We start from the raw sequence: 19,816 nt of genomic DNA on the forward strand, positions 1-19,816 counted from the left end.
TGAGTTCTGATACTTTATGACTTTCCTGGAATTGGTCCATTTCCTCTAAATTAGCAAATTAATTTACATAGAATTTTTAGTAATATTTCTTTAGGGTCATTGCTCATATATTTTTTCCTTGTGTTGGCAATTTATGTCTTCCCTTTTTTCTTGATCTGGCTAGAAGTTCGGTTTATCTCATTCATTTCTATTTCTCTGCTGTAGTTTTATTTTTAACATTGATTTCTGTTCTGTTCTTTCTTTCCTTTTGCTTGCTTTTCCTAGTTTTCTAATTCCTAATATTTTAAGGTAGATGCTCTAATTATGGAGACTTGCTTTATCTTTTTATTTTAAAAATATTTTATTTATTTAGAGAGTGCACAAGTGGGGAGAGGGCCAGGAGAAGATGGAGATAATCTCAAGCAGACTCCATCCTGAGCACAGAGCCTCGTGCAGGGCCCTCATGACCCTGAGATCATGACCTGAACTGAAATCAGGAGTTGAATGCTTAACCATCTGAGCCATCCAGGCACCCCATAGGTGCATATACACTTATAATTACTATGTCTGGTGAATTGATCCTTTTATCATTATATAATGTCCCTCCTTATCTCTTGTGATTTTTCTTCTTCTAATGTCAACTTTGTGTGATATTAATATAGTCACTCAAGTTTAAAAAAAAATTATTGTTTGTCGAAGATTATTTGACCATAGAATTGAGGGTCCATATCTGGGCTCTCTACTCTGTTCCACTGGTCTATGTGTCTGTTTTTATGCCAGTACCATGCTGTCTTGGTGATCACATCTTTGTAGTAAAGCTTGAAATCAGGTAACGTGATGCCCCCAGTTTTATTTTTGTTTTTCAACATTTCCTTAGCGATTCGGGGTCTCTTCTGATTCCATACAAATTTTTGGATTATTTGCTCCAGCTCTTTGAAAAATACCGGTGGAATTTTGATAGGAATGGCATTAAAAGTATAGATTTCTCTAGGCAGTATAGACATTTTAACAATGTTTATTCTTCCAATTCAAGAATGGTCTTCCGGGGCGCCTGGGTGGCTCAGTGGGTTAAGCCGCTGCCTTTGGCTCAGGTCATGATCTCAGGGTCCTGGGATCGAGTCCCACATTGGGTTCTCTGCTCAGCAAGAAGCCTGCTTCCCCCTCTCTCTCTGCCTGCCTCTCCGTCTACTTGTGATCTCTGTCTGTCAAATAAATAAATAAAATCTTAAAAAAAAAAAAAAAGAATGGTCTTCCATCTTTTTGTGTCTTCTTCAATTTCTTTCATGAGTGTTCTGTAGTTCCTTGAGTACAGTTCCTTTACCTCTTTGGTTAGGTTGATTCCCAGGTATCTTATGGTTCTTGGTGCTATAGTAAATGGAATCAATCTCTAATTTCCCTTTCTATATTTTCATTGTTAGTGTATAAGAAAGCCACTGATTTCTGTACATTGACTTTGTATCCTGTCACGTTACTGAATTGCTGTATGAGTTCTAGTAGTTTGGGGGTGGAGTCTTTTGGGTTTTCCATATAAAGAATCATGTCATCTGCGAAGAGAGAGTTGGACTTCTTCATTGCCAATTTGGATACCTTTTATTTCTCTTTGTTGTCTGATTGCTGTTGCTAGGTCTTCTAATACTATGTTGTACAAGAGTGGTGAGAGTGGGTATCCTTGTCGTGTTCCTGATCTCAACAGGAAGGTTGCAAGCTTTTTCCCATTGAGGATGATATTTGCTGTGGGTCTTTCATAGATAGATTTTATGAAGTTCAGGAATGTTCCTTCTATCCCTATACTTTGAAGCGTTTTAATCAGGAACAGTTGCTGGATTTTGTCAAATGCTTTTTCTGCATCAATTGGGAGGACCCTCTTACACTGTTGGTGGGGATGCAAGTTGGTACAGCCACTTTGGAAAACAGTGTGGAGATTCCTTACGAAATTAAAAATAGAGCTTCCCTATGACCCTGCAATTACACTACTGGGTATTTACCCCAAAGATACAGATGTAGTGAAAAGAAGGGCCATCTGTACCCCAATGTTTATAGCAGCAATGGCCACGGTCGCCAGACTGTGGAAAGAACCAAGATGCCCTTCAGCGGACGAATGGATAAGGAAGATGTGGTCCATATACACTATGGAGTATTATGCCTCCATCAGAAAGGATGAATACCCAACTTTTGTAGCAACATGGACGGGACTGGAAGAGATTATGCTGAATGAAATAAGTCATGCAGAGAGAGTCAATTATCATATGGTTTCACTTATTTGTGGAGCATAACAAATAGCATGGAGGACAAGGGGAGATGGAGAGGAGAAGGGAGTTGAGGGAAATTGGAAGGGAGGTGATCCATGAGAGACTATGGACTCTGAAAAACAATCTGAGGGTTTTGAAGGGGCGGGGGGTGGGAGGTTGGGGGAACCAGCTGGTGGGTATTAGAGAGGGCATGGATTGCATGGAGCACTGGGTGTGGTGCAAAAACAATGAATACTGTTACGCTGAAAAGAAATAAAAAAAAATTATTGTTTGCTTGGTGTATTTTGTTCTACATTCATTTATTCAACAACTTTAATTGACTGTCTGCTATATAAAGGCCTCATGAAATCTATATGCCAGTGGGGAGACATTGAAAATATGCAAAAATATATATCACAAAATCAGGGAGTAGTAAGTGTTATGAATTAAAATGTAGCCAGTTTAGGGGATGGGGAGTGACTAGGGGCTTGTAGATAGAGTAGTCAAGTGGTCTCTCTGCGGAGGTGGCATTCAGGCTAAGACCTGGATGATGGATCCACGAGGGAGCCAGCCACATGGATATCTGAGAAGGAGCCATACAGAAAGAGGAGCTGTAAAGGCTATTCTGTTCAAGGCTCTGAGTCAAGGTGCTTGTTACATCTTTTTCAGTTCTTTATTTTTAACCTTTCTGTATCATTATATTTCAAGTTGGATTCTTGAAAGAAGTGTATTGTTGGGTCTTGCTTTTTAATGTGTAATGGTAATCATTGTCTTTTAATTGGTGTATTTAGCTCATTTAAGTTTAATGTAATTATTGATATGGTTAGATTTAATTCTACCATTTCATTATTTTTGCTTCTTTCTGTTCTTTGTTCTCTGCTTCATCTTTCCTGATTTCTTTTAAATTAGTCTAAGTATTTTTAGAATTTCATTTTTATTTACCTGTCAGATTTTAATTATGTCTCTTTGTATAGTTTTTTTTAAGTGGTGGCTTTAGGGAACTATAAAAATATATTTTAAATTTTATATAATCTACTTAGAATTAATATTTTATCATTTCAAGTAAAAAATAGGAGTTGTGCAACCACATAGGCTCTTTTGCCAATCCTGATGGCGTTGTTATATGTGTTACATTTACATGCATTGAAAACCCCATCAGGCAAGGGCACCTGGGTGGCTCGGTTGTTAAGTGTCTGCCTTCCGCTCAGGTCATGATCCCAGGGACCTGGGATAAAGCCCTGTTTGGGGCTCCCTGTTCCGGGGGGAGGCCTGCTTCTTCCTCTTCCACTCCCCTTGCCTGTATTCCCTCTCTCTCTCTCTCTCTCTGTCAAATAAATAAATAAGATCTTAAAAAAAAAATCCCATCAGGCAATGATGATAATTTTTGCTTTCAACAAGTTAAAGGTGAAAAATATTGTCCTATTTATTCCAGATATTTACCTTTTCTTTTGTTGTCCCTTAATTGCTTGTATTCCAGGTTTCTCTTTGTTACCCTTTCCCTTTCACTTGGAGAACTTATTTTAGATTTTCTTTTTTAATTTTTAATTTTGAGATAGAATATATATATACCATAAAATTCACCCATTTAATGTGTATGTTCAGTGGCTCTTAGTATATTCAGTAGTTTTTAGCATATTCATGGAGTGTGCAGCCATCATCACAGTCACTTTTAGAACATTTTTTATCCTCCCCAAAAGAAACTACTGGAGATAGCCAGGAGGGAAGGGGCCAGGGAGTGATGATTAGGCAGAGCACAGAGGATTTTTAAGACAATGAGACTTGTCTGTATGATATTGTAATGATGGATACATGTCATTATAAATTGTTCATAACCATAAAATGTATAATATCAAGAGAAAATCCTAATGTAAGTTGTGGAGTTTGGATGATAATGATGTGTCAGTGTAGGTTTATCAATATTAACAAATGTACAACTGCAGTGGGGGTTATTGCTAATAGGGAGAAGCTATGCATATTGGGTACAAGGGATATATGGTAAATCTCTGTATATTCCTCTCAATATTGCTGTGAACCTCAAACTATCCTAAAAAGTAGTCTGTTAAAAACAAAATACTCCCTGTCCCTTAGCCATCATCCTCAACTCTACCACTCCACAAAGCCCTATGCAACTACTAATCTATTTCCATCTCTATAGATTTGCTTATTCTGGATATTTCATGTAAATGGAATCATATAATATGTGGACCTTTCATTTAGCAGAATGTTTTTAAAATTCATGTTGCGGCATGTATCAATATTTAATTTCTCTTCATTGCAAAAATAATTTTCTGTTGTATAGATATAAAACATTTATCTCTTCTTCAGTTGATGGGCATTTGTGCTGCTCACGCTTTTTTTTTGACTATTATGAATAATGCTACTATGAACATTCATGTACAAGTTTTTGTGTGGAGATATATTGTCATTTCTCTTAGATGTTTACTTAGGCGTGGGATTTCTGGGTGCTATGGTAACTCTGTATTAACATTTTGAGGGACTGATAGATGGTTTTCCAAAGTGTCTGTAACATTTTACATACCCACCAATAGTGTATGAGGTTTCCAGTTTTTATATATGCTTGTTAACACTTGTGATTTCCTCATTTTGTTGTTTTTGTTGTTTGTTTTTAATGATAACCATTTCAGAGGGTGTGGAGTGGTGTCTCTGTGATTTTAATTTATGTTTCTTTGATGCTTAATTATGTTGGTGTATATATTAGCCATTTGTAAATTTTTTTTAGAGAAATATCTATTCAGAGCCTTGCATGTTTTAAAATTGAGTTATTTGGTTTTTTATCATTGAGTTCTAACAGTTCATATATTCCGGATTATTAGTCCTTTATGAGATATATATATGATTTGCACATATTTTCTCCCATTCTTTGGGTTGTCTTTTCATGTTCTTGATGGTTTCCTTTGAAGCACAAAATTTTTAAATTTTGGTGAAGCTCAATTTAATTTTTCCTTGTTTTGTGCCTTTAGTGCCATTGACTAACCTATGCTCATGAATTGTGCCTATGTTTTCTTCTAAGAGTTTTATAGTTTTAGCCCTTACATTCAGATCTGGATTCCATTTGGATTTAATTTTTGTGTATGATGTGAGATAGGTGTCCAGCTTTATTATAAATATTCTTTAAATAAAGGAATTTTTGAATTTTCTTGGCTATTTGAATTTCCATACGAAATATATGATCTTTTTTTTCAATTTCTGTAACATTTCTTTGAAAACAAGTCTGTTGGTGACAAGTTCTCAGTTTTCTTTCATCTTATAGTGTATTTATTTTACCTTCATTCCTAAAGTACATTTACTGTACATTTAACGTAGCAGTATTTTTCTTTCAACACTTAAAAAATGTTGGTCTACCATCTTCTGGCTTTATTTTTGATGAGTACTCTGTAGTAATTCAAGTATTTGTTATCATTATGTAATGTGTCTTTTTTTATATTTGCTTTTAGGATTTTTTTTTAATCTTTGGCTTTTAATGGCTTAATATGTGTCTAGGTATAGGCTTTAAAGACTTTTTAATTTATTATTTTTGTTTTAGTTAGTTTACCATGTTTGGCGGTCTCTGAGGTTCTTGGATCTGTAAATTTACCTCCTTCACCGTGTTTGGGAAATTTTTAGCTGTTATTTCTTCAAATATTTGTCTGCACCTGTCTCTCTTCTCCTAAATCTTATATAACATGAATACTAATTTTTTTTTTTATAATTGTCTCGTAGCTCTCTGTGATTCTTCTCATTTTTTCCTATTTAGACTGAATTATTTCTATTGATCTGCCTTCAGGTTCATTGACTCTTTCCTCTGACATATCCATTCTACTATTGGGCCCTTCCAGTGAATTTTTTATTTCCATTATTATATTTTTCAATATAACCAGATATTCTTTTTTAATAGTTTGTTTTTCTTTGCTGAGCACTTCTATTTTGCATTTGTTTCAAAAGTGTTAGCTTTCCATTTATGTATCATGGTCATAAACACTGATTTTAAGTCTTTTTTTTCTGATTATTAGAACATTTGGATCATTTTGTGGTTGGCATCTTTTATCTTATTTCTTGGGAGCTGGTTAATTTTTCCCGTTTCTTTGTATGATTATTTTTGGATTGTATCTTTGATATTTTGAATATTGTGTTAAGATATTCTTAGTCCTATCCAAAACTTCTGGAGAATGCTGGGTTTTTGTTTTGTTTTGTTTTGTTTGTTTGTCTGAGGTGTGGTTTCTTTTTTAGCTGAGAGTCAACCTGATTAGTTTTAGACTGTAAGTCCTGATCTACTTCCTATGAGCTGTTTTTCCTTGCAGTATTCATTTCCAAAGCATTTGTATGCTATTCTGATTTGACCCATGTATGTGTTACCCAGGGACCTGTGTGGACCCTGGCTGGTGGGCCACACCATCTTCAGTTCTCATTGCTTTTCTCTGGTTGATTCTTGTAGGTTTCACATAGCGCACCTCAGGAGTGAGTGCAGGTATACAGATATAAAGGGTATTTTTTTCTCCAGCTTTCTTACCCCTTTACCCTATGATTTTCCCTTTACTCTCTTGCAGGGGCTTTCTGTTCTGATATTCTTGCTAGAAAACCTTTTTATGCAATGTAGCAGTTCTCATAAATGTAGCTTATGCCTCTAGGCAAAGCTGGAGTGGGGTGGAAAATTAAAAATTTCTCTACCCACAGATGTAAAGCATAGAGTATCAGGAAGGTTCTATTCTGTGTATGTTGTTTGGTGATCTGCTTTGTTTAATTATGGCCAAATTAAAAACTCAGAGTGCCTTAATTGCTCTGACACACAGGGCTGTTAATGTTGCTTGTAGTTCAGGGGAGTAGGCACCATGCCTCTTTGTTGCTGGTTCTTTCCTGGCATGGGGTCAGGAGAGCCAGCAAGTATCCTCCCTGCAGGGCCACTTCTGTTACTGAGAAGACAACTGCTGTTTGTTGCTGGCACTCACCTGCTTTATGGCCTCACAGGACCACTGCTGCTGGTTGGGAAGATGAGAAGTGCCACTCCAGAGCCAGCACTTGCCTGGTAGGAAGAGCAGGAGATCGATAGCTCTTTGACTTGTAAGGACTTCCATTTCCGGTGCCAGCACTGAGGAGAGACTTGCAGCTTTGTTGCTTGTGCATGGCTGGCATAGGGTAGATGAGATCACAAGAACTTCATCCCACAGGCCCTTCACCACCCATCTGCCACCCTGTGCCTTGGGGAGAGAAAATTTTTGGAACTTTCTGTCTGCTCTTGCTTTCAGTTGTTCATTGTGTTCAGAGCCTAAGTCAAAAAATATAGAAGTCAGAAACCATCCCCCAACTGCTCTTTAAGACCTGGGTTCTATATCCTTTTTGCTTGCTTTTATTCACTATTCATTGTCTTCTGGTAGTTTCGCCCTCCCCTCCCTTCCCCTCCTTTCTCATTAAATGTAGGCTCCGCGCCCAGTGTGAAGTCTAGTGTGGGACTTGAACTCAAAACCCTGAGATCAAGACTTGAGCTGAGATCAAGAGTCAGACACTTAAGTGACTGAGCCACCCAGACACCCCTTACTTACCTTCTTTATTTTGTTCAGAATTTTTTGTTATAATTAAATGGAGAGATGGGGTAGAATGTGTGTATTCCATCATGAGTGAAATTGGAATCTCCTGTAAAATATATTTTAATTCACTCCAGTTCTCGGATCAAAATTATGAGCTAGGATTTCAGTACCTGTTCTTGGCTTTGTGCAGCAAAACTGACTCTACTTGACTTATGCATAATAAGAATACGGAAGTCCAGTGAATCACACTTGATGTGAAATGTAGGAAAAATGCCCCAGACCATGTGTAAACTTAGTTTTCTGATAAAACTGTGGTGGTCATTGCCAAAAATTGGATATCAGAGAGTACCACGACCTCTTAAGAGCAGGGAGTTTTGTCTTGCAGGAGGTGTGGTACAGTTACCCTTAAGGAGACTGCTATGGCGTGAATATTCTCCAGAATTCACATTCTGAAATCATAACTCCTAAGGTGATGGTAATAGGAGGTGGGGCCTCTAGGAGGTGATTAGGTCATTAACGTGGAGCTCTCATGAATGGGATTAGTGCCCTGTGCAAAGGGCCCAAGAAAGCTTTCTTACCCCTTCACCATGTGAGGTTACATCAAAAAGACAGCCTCTGTGAACTAGGAAGTTGAGACACTAAATCTGCTGGCACCTTGATCTTCAACTTCCCAGCTTCCAGAAGTGTGAGACAAAAATGTTTATGGCTTATAAGCCACTCAGTTTATGGTATTTTTGTTATAGTGGCCTAAATGGACTAACATGGCAAGTTAGCATTCCATTGTCCATGAGTTACAACTCCAGGGGATGTAATGGCTGGATCTGGATTGTATTCCTGTGTCAAATCTGTAAGGGAGGCTGGCAAAATTAGCACCTGACTTTCCCTCTTCTGTGAGAGGTAGTCTCTGTCTTTTACTCCAAAAGTCATTATGCGGGGGAATATCCTAAGTACAAAAGAGAGTTCAGTTTCTCCATGGGCAGAGAAAATGACATGGTATTTGTATAGTCACCATTTACACAACACAGTTGCTTAGTTCACAAACTTTGCTTTCCTCTGTGGTTGCCCAGATCCAGTTCATTAGGGAAACCTGATGTCTGTCTCTTTAAAATGCATCCCATAACTTCTTACCTCTGAACCCTTAGCTCCTGTGCCCTAGTCCAAGCCACTGTCAGTGTTCCCATGGACCACATCACTGTCTTCTTAATTCCTGTCTTGACTTTGCAACAGGATTTTCTTCACAGAGCAGCCGGAATATTTTTTTAAGGTTTATTTTGATATAATTTCAACTTTACAGAAAAGTTACAAGAATACCATATAGAACTTCCTTATGTCCTTTTTCTGGATTCATCAGTTGCTAACATTTTGCCCGATTGCTTTGTCTTCTCTTGGCTTCCTTCAGGAACTAATACAAACTCTGTTCCCCCTACTTATATATCCCCCTACTCACTCACATATGTATATGCACATATATATGAATTATGTGTGCATGTTTTACTATTCCCCAACCTTTGAAATAAGTTGCAGCCATCTTGCTCCTTTACTCCTAAATTCTTCAGTGTTGTTTTCCTAATAACATTATATATTTTTTATATAACCATGAATTTAACCTTGATAAAATACTATTATCTAATCCATAGTCCACGTTTGTCTCAACAATCTCCTTTATAAATAGTTTTTTAAAAATATTTTATTTATTTATTTGACAGAGAGAGAGAGGGAGAGAGAGCACAAGAAAGCAGAGCTACAGGCAGAGGGAGAGAAAGAGAAGCAGGCTCTCTGCTGAGCAGGGAGCCTGATGTGGGGCTTGAACCCAGGACCCTGGAATCATGACCTGAGCTGAAGGGCTGCTTAACCAACCAACCCCCACAATCTCCTTTATAATTATATTCCCACTAGTTTAGTAGTCATACTTTTTAAAAAAATATATTTATTTATTTAAAGAGGGGAGAGTGAGAGAGCAAGCACGAGAGTGGTTGGGGGGCAGAGGGAGAGGGAGAGGGCAGGCTCTCCACTGAGCAGGGAGCCTGATATGGGTCTTGATCCCAGGACCCTGAGATCATGACCTGAGAAGGCAGATGCGTAACTGAGCCACCCAGGTGCGCATGCCTTTTTGTTTCTTAATTGGGAACAGTTCTGCCTTTTTTTTTTTTTTTTTCAAGATTTTATTTATTTATTTGACAGAGAGAGAGACCACAAGTAGGCAGAGAGACAGGCAGAGAGAGAGGAGGAAGCAGGCTCCCTGCTGAGCAGAGAACCCGATGCGGGGCTTGATCCCAGGACCCTAACCTGAGCCGAAAGCAGAGGCTTTAACCCACTGAGCCACCCAGGCACCCCAGTTCCTCTGCCTTTAAAAAAAAAAAAAAATCTTTGATATATATGAAGACTATAAGCCATTTATTTTATAAATATGTAGAAGCTGTAAATATGTAGCAACAGATGCAGGATTTGATTTTGCCTTTTTTCCTCATCATTAGGGTTTGGGTGTGCATTTTTAGAAAGTCTGTCGCAGAAACGCTCTTGTGTTCCTACATCCTCATATCAGGAGTACATGATACCAGTGCATCCCAGTATTGGTAACGTTAGTTTGATCACTTGTTTAAGGTAGTGTAATACCAGATCTCTTCCCTGCTATTTTTCTCTTTGTACTTATTAAGTAATTTGCAGGGAGATTTTGAGAGTAGGGAAGGACCCTCTCTGTCCATTATCAAGCTTTTCTCCAGTAGTTTTAGCATCCATTGATGATTCTTGTGTGAAGCAGTCATTACTGTGATGATTACAACATGGTGATTTTTCTAACTCCATCATTCATTTTATATTTATTATTCTATTTCAAGGAGGAGCTTTCTCTTATTTATTTATTCATATACACCCAGGAGTTCCTGGTTGAGTCAGCCATTTATAATCCATTACTTTCATTGTTTATTTTGATGCCCTAATTATCCCAGAAGAAGCCCCTCAACCTGCCCTTTATTCTTTAACATATCCTTGTCATTTTTGTACTTTCTTATTTTTTGGCACAAGCAGATGTTCCATGTTCATCTTGTATGAACAAGAATCAAACATTTCTTCAAGGAGCCCTATTTCCTTTTAGTGGAGAATGTAATATAGAATCCAGGATCTCTGTGCTGGGGTCGCTGGGGTGTCCTTGCTTCCAACCATTCTCTGTATACAGAGCTTGAGAATAACTTACACCCATGTACACCTATATTTATATTTACCTATTAGAAATTGTGGGGTTCATATTGATATCCCTGATTTCAGTCAAATTCCGTAGGGTTCATCCTAGTTTTTCTTCTTTTCACTTTTGTTATTCCCTTTTCCAGTGGAGAAATTTGGCTTCCATTTCCTCAAAAATATTTTTTCATTTGCTTAATTCTTCATTGTAATGAAACAGTTTCAGATTTCTTAATGCATACCACTGCAAAAGAGAAACAAATGTATTAACCAGAATTCAGTATTTATTTATAGTTCTTTTGGGAGAGAGACACAGAGGGAGAGGGAACACAAGCAGGGGGAGTAGTAGATGGAGAAGCAGGCTTCCCACTGAGCAGGGAGCCCGATGCCTGGCTCCATCCCAGGAGCCTGGGATCATGACCTGAGCCAAAGGCAGTCGCTTAATTGAGCCACCCAGGTGCCCCCAGTTCTTTTGGTCTTTTTTTTTTTTTTTTTTTTTTTTTTAGTATTTTATTTCCTTATTTGACAGAGAGAAATCACAAGGAAGCAGAGAGACAGGCAGAAAGATGGGGAAGCAGGACCCCTGCTGAGCAGAGAGCCCATGCGGGGCTTGATCCCAGGACCTGAGATCATGACCTGAGCTGAAAGCAGAGGCTTAACCCACTGAGCTGCCCAGGAGCCCCTCTTTTGGTCTTTATATACTAGTTTTCTAGTGCTTTTGTTCTTTTTATACTAGTTTTCTAAGACTACCATAATAAATTACCACACACTTAGTAGCTTAAAACAACAAATTCTTGCCCAGTTTTGGAGGGCTGAAGTGTTGGAATCAAGATATTAGCACAGCCATGCTCCCTCCAGTGGCTCCAGGGGAATTCTTCCTTGCCTGTCCTAGCTTCTGGTGCCTCCAGGCATTCCTTGGCTTGTGGCTGCATAATCCAGGCTCTTTGCTCTCTGCCTCTCTTCACAGAGCTTTCTCTTCTTCGTGTCTTCTCACTCTTTTTTTTTTTTTCCAAACTTTCTATTTTTTAAAAAATATTTTTAGTTTTTTTATAAACATATAATGTATTATTAGCCCCAGGGGTACAGGTCTGTGAATTGCCAGGTTTACACACTTCACAGCTCTCAGCATATCACATACCCTCCCCAGTGTCCATAACCCCACCACCCTCTCCCTACCCCCCTACCCCCCGGGCACCCTCAGCTTGTTTTGTGACAGTAAGGGTCTCTTACGGTTTGTCTCCCTCCCAATCTCATCTTGTTTCATTTATTCTTTTCCTACCCGCCAAACCCCCCACGTTGCATCTCCACTTCCTCATATCAGGGAGATCATATGATAGTTGTCTTTCTCCGATTGACTTATTTCGCTATGTCTTCTCACTCTTTTTTTTTTTTTTTAAGATTTTATTTATTTATTTGTCAGAGTGAGCACAGGCAGACAGAGTGGCAGGCAGAGGCAGACGGAGAAGCAGGCTCCCAGTGAGCAAGGAGCCCTATGTGGGACTCGATCCCAGGACGCTGGGATCATGACCTGAGCCGAAGGCAGCGGCTTAACCAACTGAGCCACCCAGGAGTCCCTGTCTTCTCATTCTTAAGTGAGACTTAAGAATGTGACTTCAGGTCACATTCACTGCTTCTAGTGAGGAGGACACAAGTAGGTCCTTGGTGGGGGGCCACCATTTAATCCAGTACAGAGTGTATAGTTACTTGGGTTATTATCTTCTGTTTACTCTTTCAGTGCAATGTTGTTCATTTGAAATACAGTAGGATTCGGGGCGCCTGGGTGGCTCAGTGGGTTAAAGCCTCTGCCTTTGGCTCAGGTCGTGATCCCAGGGTCCTGGGGATTGGGCCCCACACCCGGCTCTCTGCTCGGCACTGAGCTTGCTTCCTCCTCTCTCTGCCTGCCTCTCTGCCTACTTGTGATCTCTGTCTGTCAAATAAATAAAATCTTTAAAAAAAGAAAAAAAGAAATACAGTAGGATTCATTTGTTTCTGCTTATGTTGAATTTTAGGTTCCTCTCAGCCTTATTCATTTGTTTTTGAATATGCAGAATATCAATAGTTTCAGAAGTCTAATAAGTTAATAAGTATAGAATTTAAAATTGTAACTATAGTTAAGGGAATGGACAGATATTTGAGTGGAGAACAACAGAATGAGCCATATATACTTAGATATAGACCAGGTCGTATTATTTGAATAAGTACTATATAAACTGAGATTGAAGGAATGAGAAGCCAGTCAGTCATGTAAAAGTGGAAAAAAAGAGCTTTCCCACAAATGGAAAAGCATGTGAGAGGCCTTGATGAGGGGAAAGAGCTGGATGTTGTAGAGGAGATGAAGGAAGCCCAGCAGATTAGTGCCTATTGGGGAAGAGGAAACATAAAATAAATGTAGTTGTAAAGAAAGCAAGAGCCACAACGTATGAGCTGTTGTGGGCTGTGTGAAGAGGCTGGGGAGCCAGTGAAGGACAATAAGCATTGGCATTTTTAGAAGTGTATATATACATATATATGCATATATACACTTTGTATATATGTGTGTGTGTGTGTGTGTGTGTATACACTTCTGTGTGTGTGTATAAATATGTGTGTGTGTATATATATATATTATTTATTTATTTATTTATTTTTTTTTTTTAAGGATTTATTTAGTTGTTAGAGTGTAGAGCCCTGTATGTGCAGGGGCAGGTGGAGAGGGAGAGAGAATCCTAAGCAGACTCTGCTGAGTGTGGAGTGCAGTGTGGGGCTTGATCCCACGACCCCAAGATCATGACCTGACCCGAAACCCAGAGTTGGATAGTTGACCGACTGTGCCACCCAAGGATATTTTTAAAAGACTGTATTGATTGCTAGGTGGAGCACATGAGGCAAGAATAAAAGTGGAGAGACAAATGGCAGGCCTGTTACAGTGTATAGTAACTGAATAGAGGCATGAGGTAATGTTGGCTCCTGTAAGGATGGTGAGGTGAATAAGCAGAAAAGTGGTTAGATTTAAGATGTATTTTGGGTTGAACTGACAAGACTAGTGAGGGAATTGAATTTAGGTGGAGAGAGGGTTTTGGATTTATGGTTGTTGGAGTATTTAAGGATGATCTCCAAGTTTGTAGTTTGAACAACTATGGAAGAAATCAATTGTGAATGAAGTGGACGTGAAGAATCAAGATTTCCCTGTTGGCCTACTACTATGTAGGAAATGCCTATGTAAATGCAAGTGGCAAGTTGATAGTTAAATATGCAATTTTAAGCTCAGGAAAGAAAATGGAATCTCAAACCGCTCATCTAGTCCCATTACTTCGGTTCATGCTTCCCTACTGCACATCTCTGGTCCGTGTTTGTACCCTGTCAGCATAAGCAGATTGTCAGGAGTTGGCCAGATCCTGTTTGAGGTTTTGTGGGCAATTCAGACTATAGATGGTCTTCATCTATTATTTTGGACCCTTACAGAATAAGAGATTTTGCCATTATTATGTATTAGGCTCTTTCCTGCCTCATCTGAACATACTGTATGAGATCACTCCAGCCAACTTTGCACCTGGAAGGGAAGTGTGTGTGTATATTCATGTTTGATATGTACTCTTTGGTTGATTTGGTGTGTATGTCAGTTTGTATACCAACATTACATTGTTTTAATTACAGTATTTTTATATTATGCTCTATAGTTAGTAGGGCTAATCTTCTTGAATCATTTTAAAGGTATTTCTCCTTTTCTCACATACTTAGATGTAGAATCAAGATTGTTGACACATTTTTAAGAAGTATGGATTTTTCCCCTCAACCTCTTGCTTTTGCCTTAATTATTTGTAAATACTTTGTATTCTTATTTTCCATTGAGAAAAGTCTTTAAAGAAGGGCCTCTCTGTCTCTTACTATGATTTTTCCATTTGTTTCCTAAAGAGAGGCATCAATTTCCTTCCTTATTAAGCACCTGTTTTATATAAGTGCCATGTTAATTTCTGGGCAGGGAAATTATACAGTGAATTAAACAAAGTGAAATAAAGAAAGCATATTTTGAAATAAAATTGGGAGAGTATACTACATTTGTAATTAAAATAGTGTGCTCTTGGGAGGAGTAAACAGTTACTTTTAAGTATGATATATCAGTTTCTGGTCATTTTATTTATTTTTAAGAATCTTTTTAAAGTATCTTTTTTTCTATATTTTTATTTTTTAAGGGTCATACAGCAATGCTTCATACTGGTTCATGGCATCCCAAAATAAAGGGAGAATTTATGACTTGCTCAAATGATGCGTGAGTACAGTTGATAATTCATCTAATACATTCGTATCTTTCAATATTTTCTACATTTGTATTGTAACAAACTTGCCACTGAAATAGGAGATAGAGTATTGGAATCCTGATATTTACATATTCTTGTTCTTAACTTTACTTTGCTTTTACCTGATAGTATAAGGTTTGTTTAAATAAATATGGAAACTATGAAAAAGAGAGTTGGTATAAATTCTAGTACAGTTTATTCGGGAGCTCAGTGGATCAGACTGATGGTGTTAAATGGACTCAAACGACTTTGAAGTTGTGACTAAAAATTCGTTACTTTTTATAGTAAAGATTGATATCTTTCTGGGTATAATACCTAATATAGGTTTATTGTTTAAGTGATTGGTTTTTAGGAATAATAACTGAAAAAAATTGTTTAAATGATTATTGAGATTCTTTTTGCATTGTATCTATTGGCCTAGGACTCAAGAATATTACAGGGACTATTTGAGCAGCTTTTTCCTATATTGTTATATTGTATGATTAATTTTTAGTATACAGAATAGTTATAAGAATGCACTATTTATAGTATTATAAATTACAATGGAAAACCTTATAAATTAAAAAATATAGATTGTGTTATTTAGGTGAAACTGTATTTTAGATGAAAAAGATTGTTGTTTTAGGTTGTTTTGTCTCATCTTTTTACTTTCTGATATTTATAATTTGTCATATTTACCTTCAAAGTTCCTGTTCACATTCTTAGATAGTATATATGTTTTCTGGAGTTGATCTTTAGGATAACAGACAAAAGACATAATTTCACTTCCATACCACAATTTAAAAATTAATTTGATCCAAAGGGAACTAAAATTTAGGAATCTATACAGAATATGACTAGAACAGGATAATACAATTTGATTAGAATTTCTGGTAAATAGAATTATACAGTTCTAATTTCTTTTTCATCTTTGTCTTATTTTCTTTCCAAAACTTAAATTATGTATGTTTAAAGTGACATTCCTTACTTCAGCAAATCAAGTATCTGATTTCTTCAGGAATTAAACTTACCAGGTAATCTAAATCAATAGTATCCCATGACCAAGTAAGGTTTATTCTAGGAATGCAAGGATGTTTTACAGTTAGGAAATTTTGCCATCCATAAGTTTTCAGTGAAACTCATTATTAGATAAGGGAAAAGTTACAAATCACATGATATGTTATATGATAATATTGACATTTGATAAAATTTAGTAGTCTTTCCCAGTAGAAATTCTAAGTAAAATAGGAATAAGAAGAAATTAGCAAAACCTGTTAAATATTAATTACCACAGTTTTATTTTTATCTTTTTAACTTTTAAAAATTTATTTCTCAGAGAGTATAAGCAGGGGGAGTGGCAGGCGGAGGGAGCAGCAGGCTCCCCACTGAGCAAGGAGCCTATTGTTGACTGAATCCCAGGACCCTGGGATCATGACCTGAGCCTAAGGCAGACACTTAATTGACTGAGCCACCCAGGCATCCCTTAATTACCAAAATTGAAAGTAAATATTGTATTATATATGGGAGTACTGGAGCTATTTGCATTTAAATAAAAAGAGAAGGAAAAAAAGACAAAGATCCCCACAACTATTTAGACCCTTTATGCAGTGAGGGTTTAGAGATTTTTATACAGTGTAGTAAAATAAGAAAATAAATAAATTGATAGAAGTGTTGGAAGAAAACAAGTATTAAAGAATAGAGGAGCCAGGCTATTGTGGTTAAAAACTTAGGCTGAAGAAAGCAATTGGAAAAAAACAAACAAACAATTTTTGTTCTCCAAACTACTAAGGATCAAGCTAAGTGGTAGGCTCTCAGAGTTGCTAATACAATAACTTTATGATCTCTATAGAAGCTTATCCTAAATTGATTTCCAGGATATGTAAATTTATAGTTTAAAGAAAGGCATTCCATAGTCAGTTAGGTTTGAGAAACTTTGAATGTTATATTCCCAGGCTAGTGATCCACAGTAAACATTTAAATAGTTTGTATAGGGTTTAAAGAAACTTGTTTAACTTTGTGAATCCCTTAAACAATAGTTTGGATAAAGTTCTAATGCATGACATCATTTTATTGGGTATAAAATGTAGTTTATCCCATTCTTTGAAAGAACAAATCATTAGTTCCCTGCCCAGTCACTGAAATACTAGTATATTGTACTTTTGAAAACGTGCTTGTTTCTTTTTATACTATACAAATTGGTTTTTTTTTTGTCCATACCTCTGTATGAAGATCAGTGGGCTTTAATCATTGACCCCAATTATACATATTCTTTACCACCTTTTATTTATTTATTTTTTTGTTTGTTGGTATGTTTATAGATTTATTTATTTTAGAGAGATAGTGTGTGTGCCTACAGAGGGGGAGGGGTAGAGGGAAGAGGGAGTGGGAGAGAGAGAATCTCAGACAGACTCTGTATTGAGTATGGAGCCTGATTCAGGGCTTGATCTCACTGATTTCACCACCCAGAGATTATGACCTGAGGTGAAATGAAGAGTTGGATGCTCAACTGACTGAGCCACCCAGGCACCCCAATTTACCACCTTTTCAAAAAATCTACCATTAATAAATTCAAATGGTTTGTAGTTAGAGTGACCTTCTCTTGGCCTTTGACTTTGATGGTAGTAGTAATTAGTAATGGGCTAAGCTGTGGGACATCAGCCCAGACACATAGTTTGATCAACAAATACAGTGTGCTCACTGTGTGCTGGATACTCTTGGATATGATCTAAGTCTCTGCCTTCATGATGCTTACATTTCATGGAGGGGAGTGCTTAGAGACAGACAATATACAAATGCACTAATAAATTAATACAGTTTTATGTAGTAATAAGTGTTGAGAATAAAATAAAGTAAAGCAAAACGGTAGAGAGAGAGATAGTAGAAGTGTCTATTGTATGTAGTCAGAGAAAGCCTCTGAGGAGGTGACCTTTTAGTTGAGAATTACACCATGCACAGGAGGTAGTCCTAGCAGAGAGAGCCTTCCAGGCCAAAATGGCAGCATAATTCAAGACCTTAAGAAGGAAATGTATTAGAGCATATTGGAGAGGCACAAAGTCTGGTTTTGTTGACATTTGGTAGGTTGATAGAAAAGGTAGGGTTGTCAGGAAGTGAATTTGGAGAGGAAGGCAGAAACTAGAACATATAAGGTATTGTAGTCTATGGTATAAAGGGTTAAGATTTTAATGTAATTATAAGGCCAGCCAATAAAGGTTCCTAAGTCTGCCCTGTAATATTATTGAAAATCAGAACTATAGGAATGCTTACTTTACAGGGTATTAAAATTTTCCAATGACCTTGGCATAATAAAGGCCACGAATGAATATCATAATCAATGGGGAGAAACTGAGAACTTTCCCTGTAAAGTCAGGAACAAGACAAGGATGTCCACTCTCATCACTTTTATTCAACATAGTACTGGAAGTCCTAGCCATAGCAGTCAAACAAACAAGAAGAAATAAAAGGTAAAGAAGAAGTAAAGCTTTCACTATTTGCAGATGACATAATACTGTGTATAGAAAACCCTAAAGACTCCACCAAAAAAAATCCGCCAGAACTGATAAATGAATTTAGTAAGGTCACAGGATACAAAATCAATGTGTAGAAATCTGTTGCATTTCTATACATTAATAATGTAGCAACAGAACGAGAAATTAAGAAGGCAGCCTATTTGCAATTACACCAAAAAAATAAAATACCTAGGAATAAAGTTAACCAAAAAGGTGAAAGCCCCAGAGTCTTTCTTTTTCTTAACGATTTTATTTTTAAGTAATCTCTTTACCCAGTATAGGACTTGAACTCACAAGCCTGTGATCAAGAGTTACATGCTCCACCAACTGAGCCAGGCAGGTGTCCTGCCTTATATTCTTTAAAACTATAAAACATCATTGAAAGAAACTGAAGATGACACAAACAAATGGAAAAACATTCCATGCTCATGGGTTGGAAAAACAAATATTAATAAAATGTTGAGACTACCTGGAACAGTCTATACATTTAATGCAATCTCTATCAAAATACTAACAGCATTTTTCACAGAACTGTAACAAATAACTCTAAAATTTATATAGAACCACAGAAAGACCCCATGAGCCAAAGCAGTCTTGAAAATGAAAATCAAAGCTGGAGGCATTACAATTCTGACTTTAATTTATAAAGTTATAGTCCTCAAAACAATATGGCACTGGCACAAAAATAGACACAAAGATCAATGGAACAGAGTAGAAAACCCAGGAATAAACCCACGATTATATGGTCAGTTGATCTTTGACAAAGCAGGAAGGAGTATCCAATGGGAAAAAGACAGTCTCTTTAACAAATGGCATTGGGAAAATTGGACAGCTACCTGCAAAAGAATGAAACTGGACCACTTTCTTACACCATACATAAAAATAAATTCAAAGTGGGTTGAAGACTTAAATGTGAGACCCAAAACCGTAAAAATCCTAGAAGAGAGCACAGGCAGAAATGTCTTTGGCATTGGCCCTAGCAATATTTTTCTAGGTGTGTCTCCTGAGGCAAGGGATATAAAAGCAAAAACAAACTATTGGAACTACATGAAAATACAAAGCTTCTGCACAGCTTTGGAAACAATCAACAAAACTAAAGGCAACCTACTAAATGGGAGAAGATATTTGCAAATGAATTATCCAATAAAAGGTTAGTA

At 37.2% G+C, this 19,816-nt stretch overlaps 1 protein-coding gene across 1 annotated transcript in view; it reads left to right on the forward strand.

Annotated features, from left to right (window-relative positions):
• The window catches only part of WDR70 (WD repeat domain 70), a 294,218-nt gene that overhangs the window by 101,780 nt on the left and 172,622 nt on the right, over positions 1-19,816 (forward strand). The window contains exon 9 of the mRNA XM_032851351.1: positions 15,070-15,146. Within this exon, the coding sequence (XP_032707242.1) occupies positions 15,070-15,146 (77 nt within the window). The remainder of the gene's footprint in view (positions 1-15,069; positions 15,147-19,816) is intronic.

This window comes from Lontra canadensis, unplaced genomic scaffold (genome assembly GCF_010015895.1).
Source record: "Lontra canadensis isolate GAN:19392208 unplaced genomic scaffold, GSC_riverotter_1.0 scaffold5, whole genome shotgun sequence".
Taxonomy (NCBI): Eukaryota; Metazoa; Chordata; class Mammalia; order Carnivora; family Mustelidae; genus Lontra; species Lontra canadensis.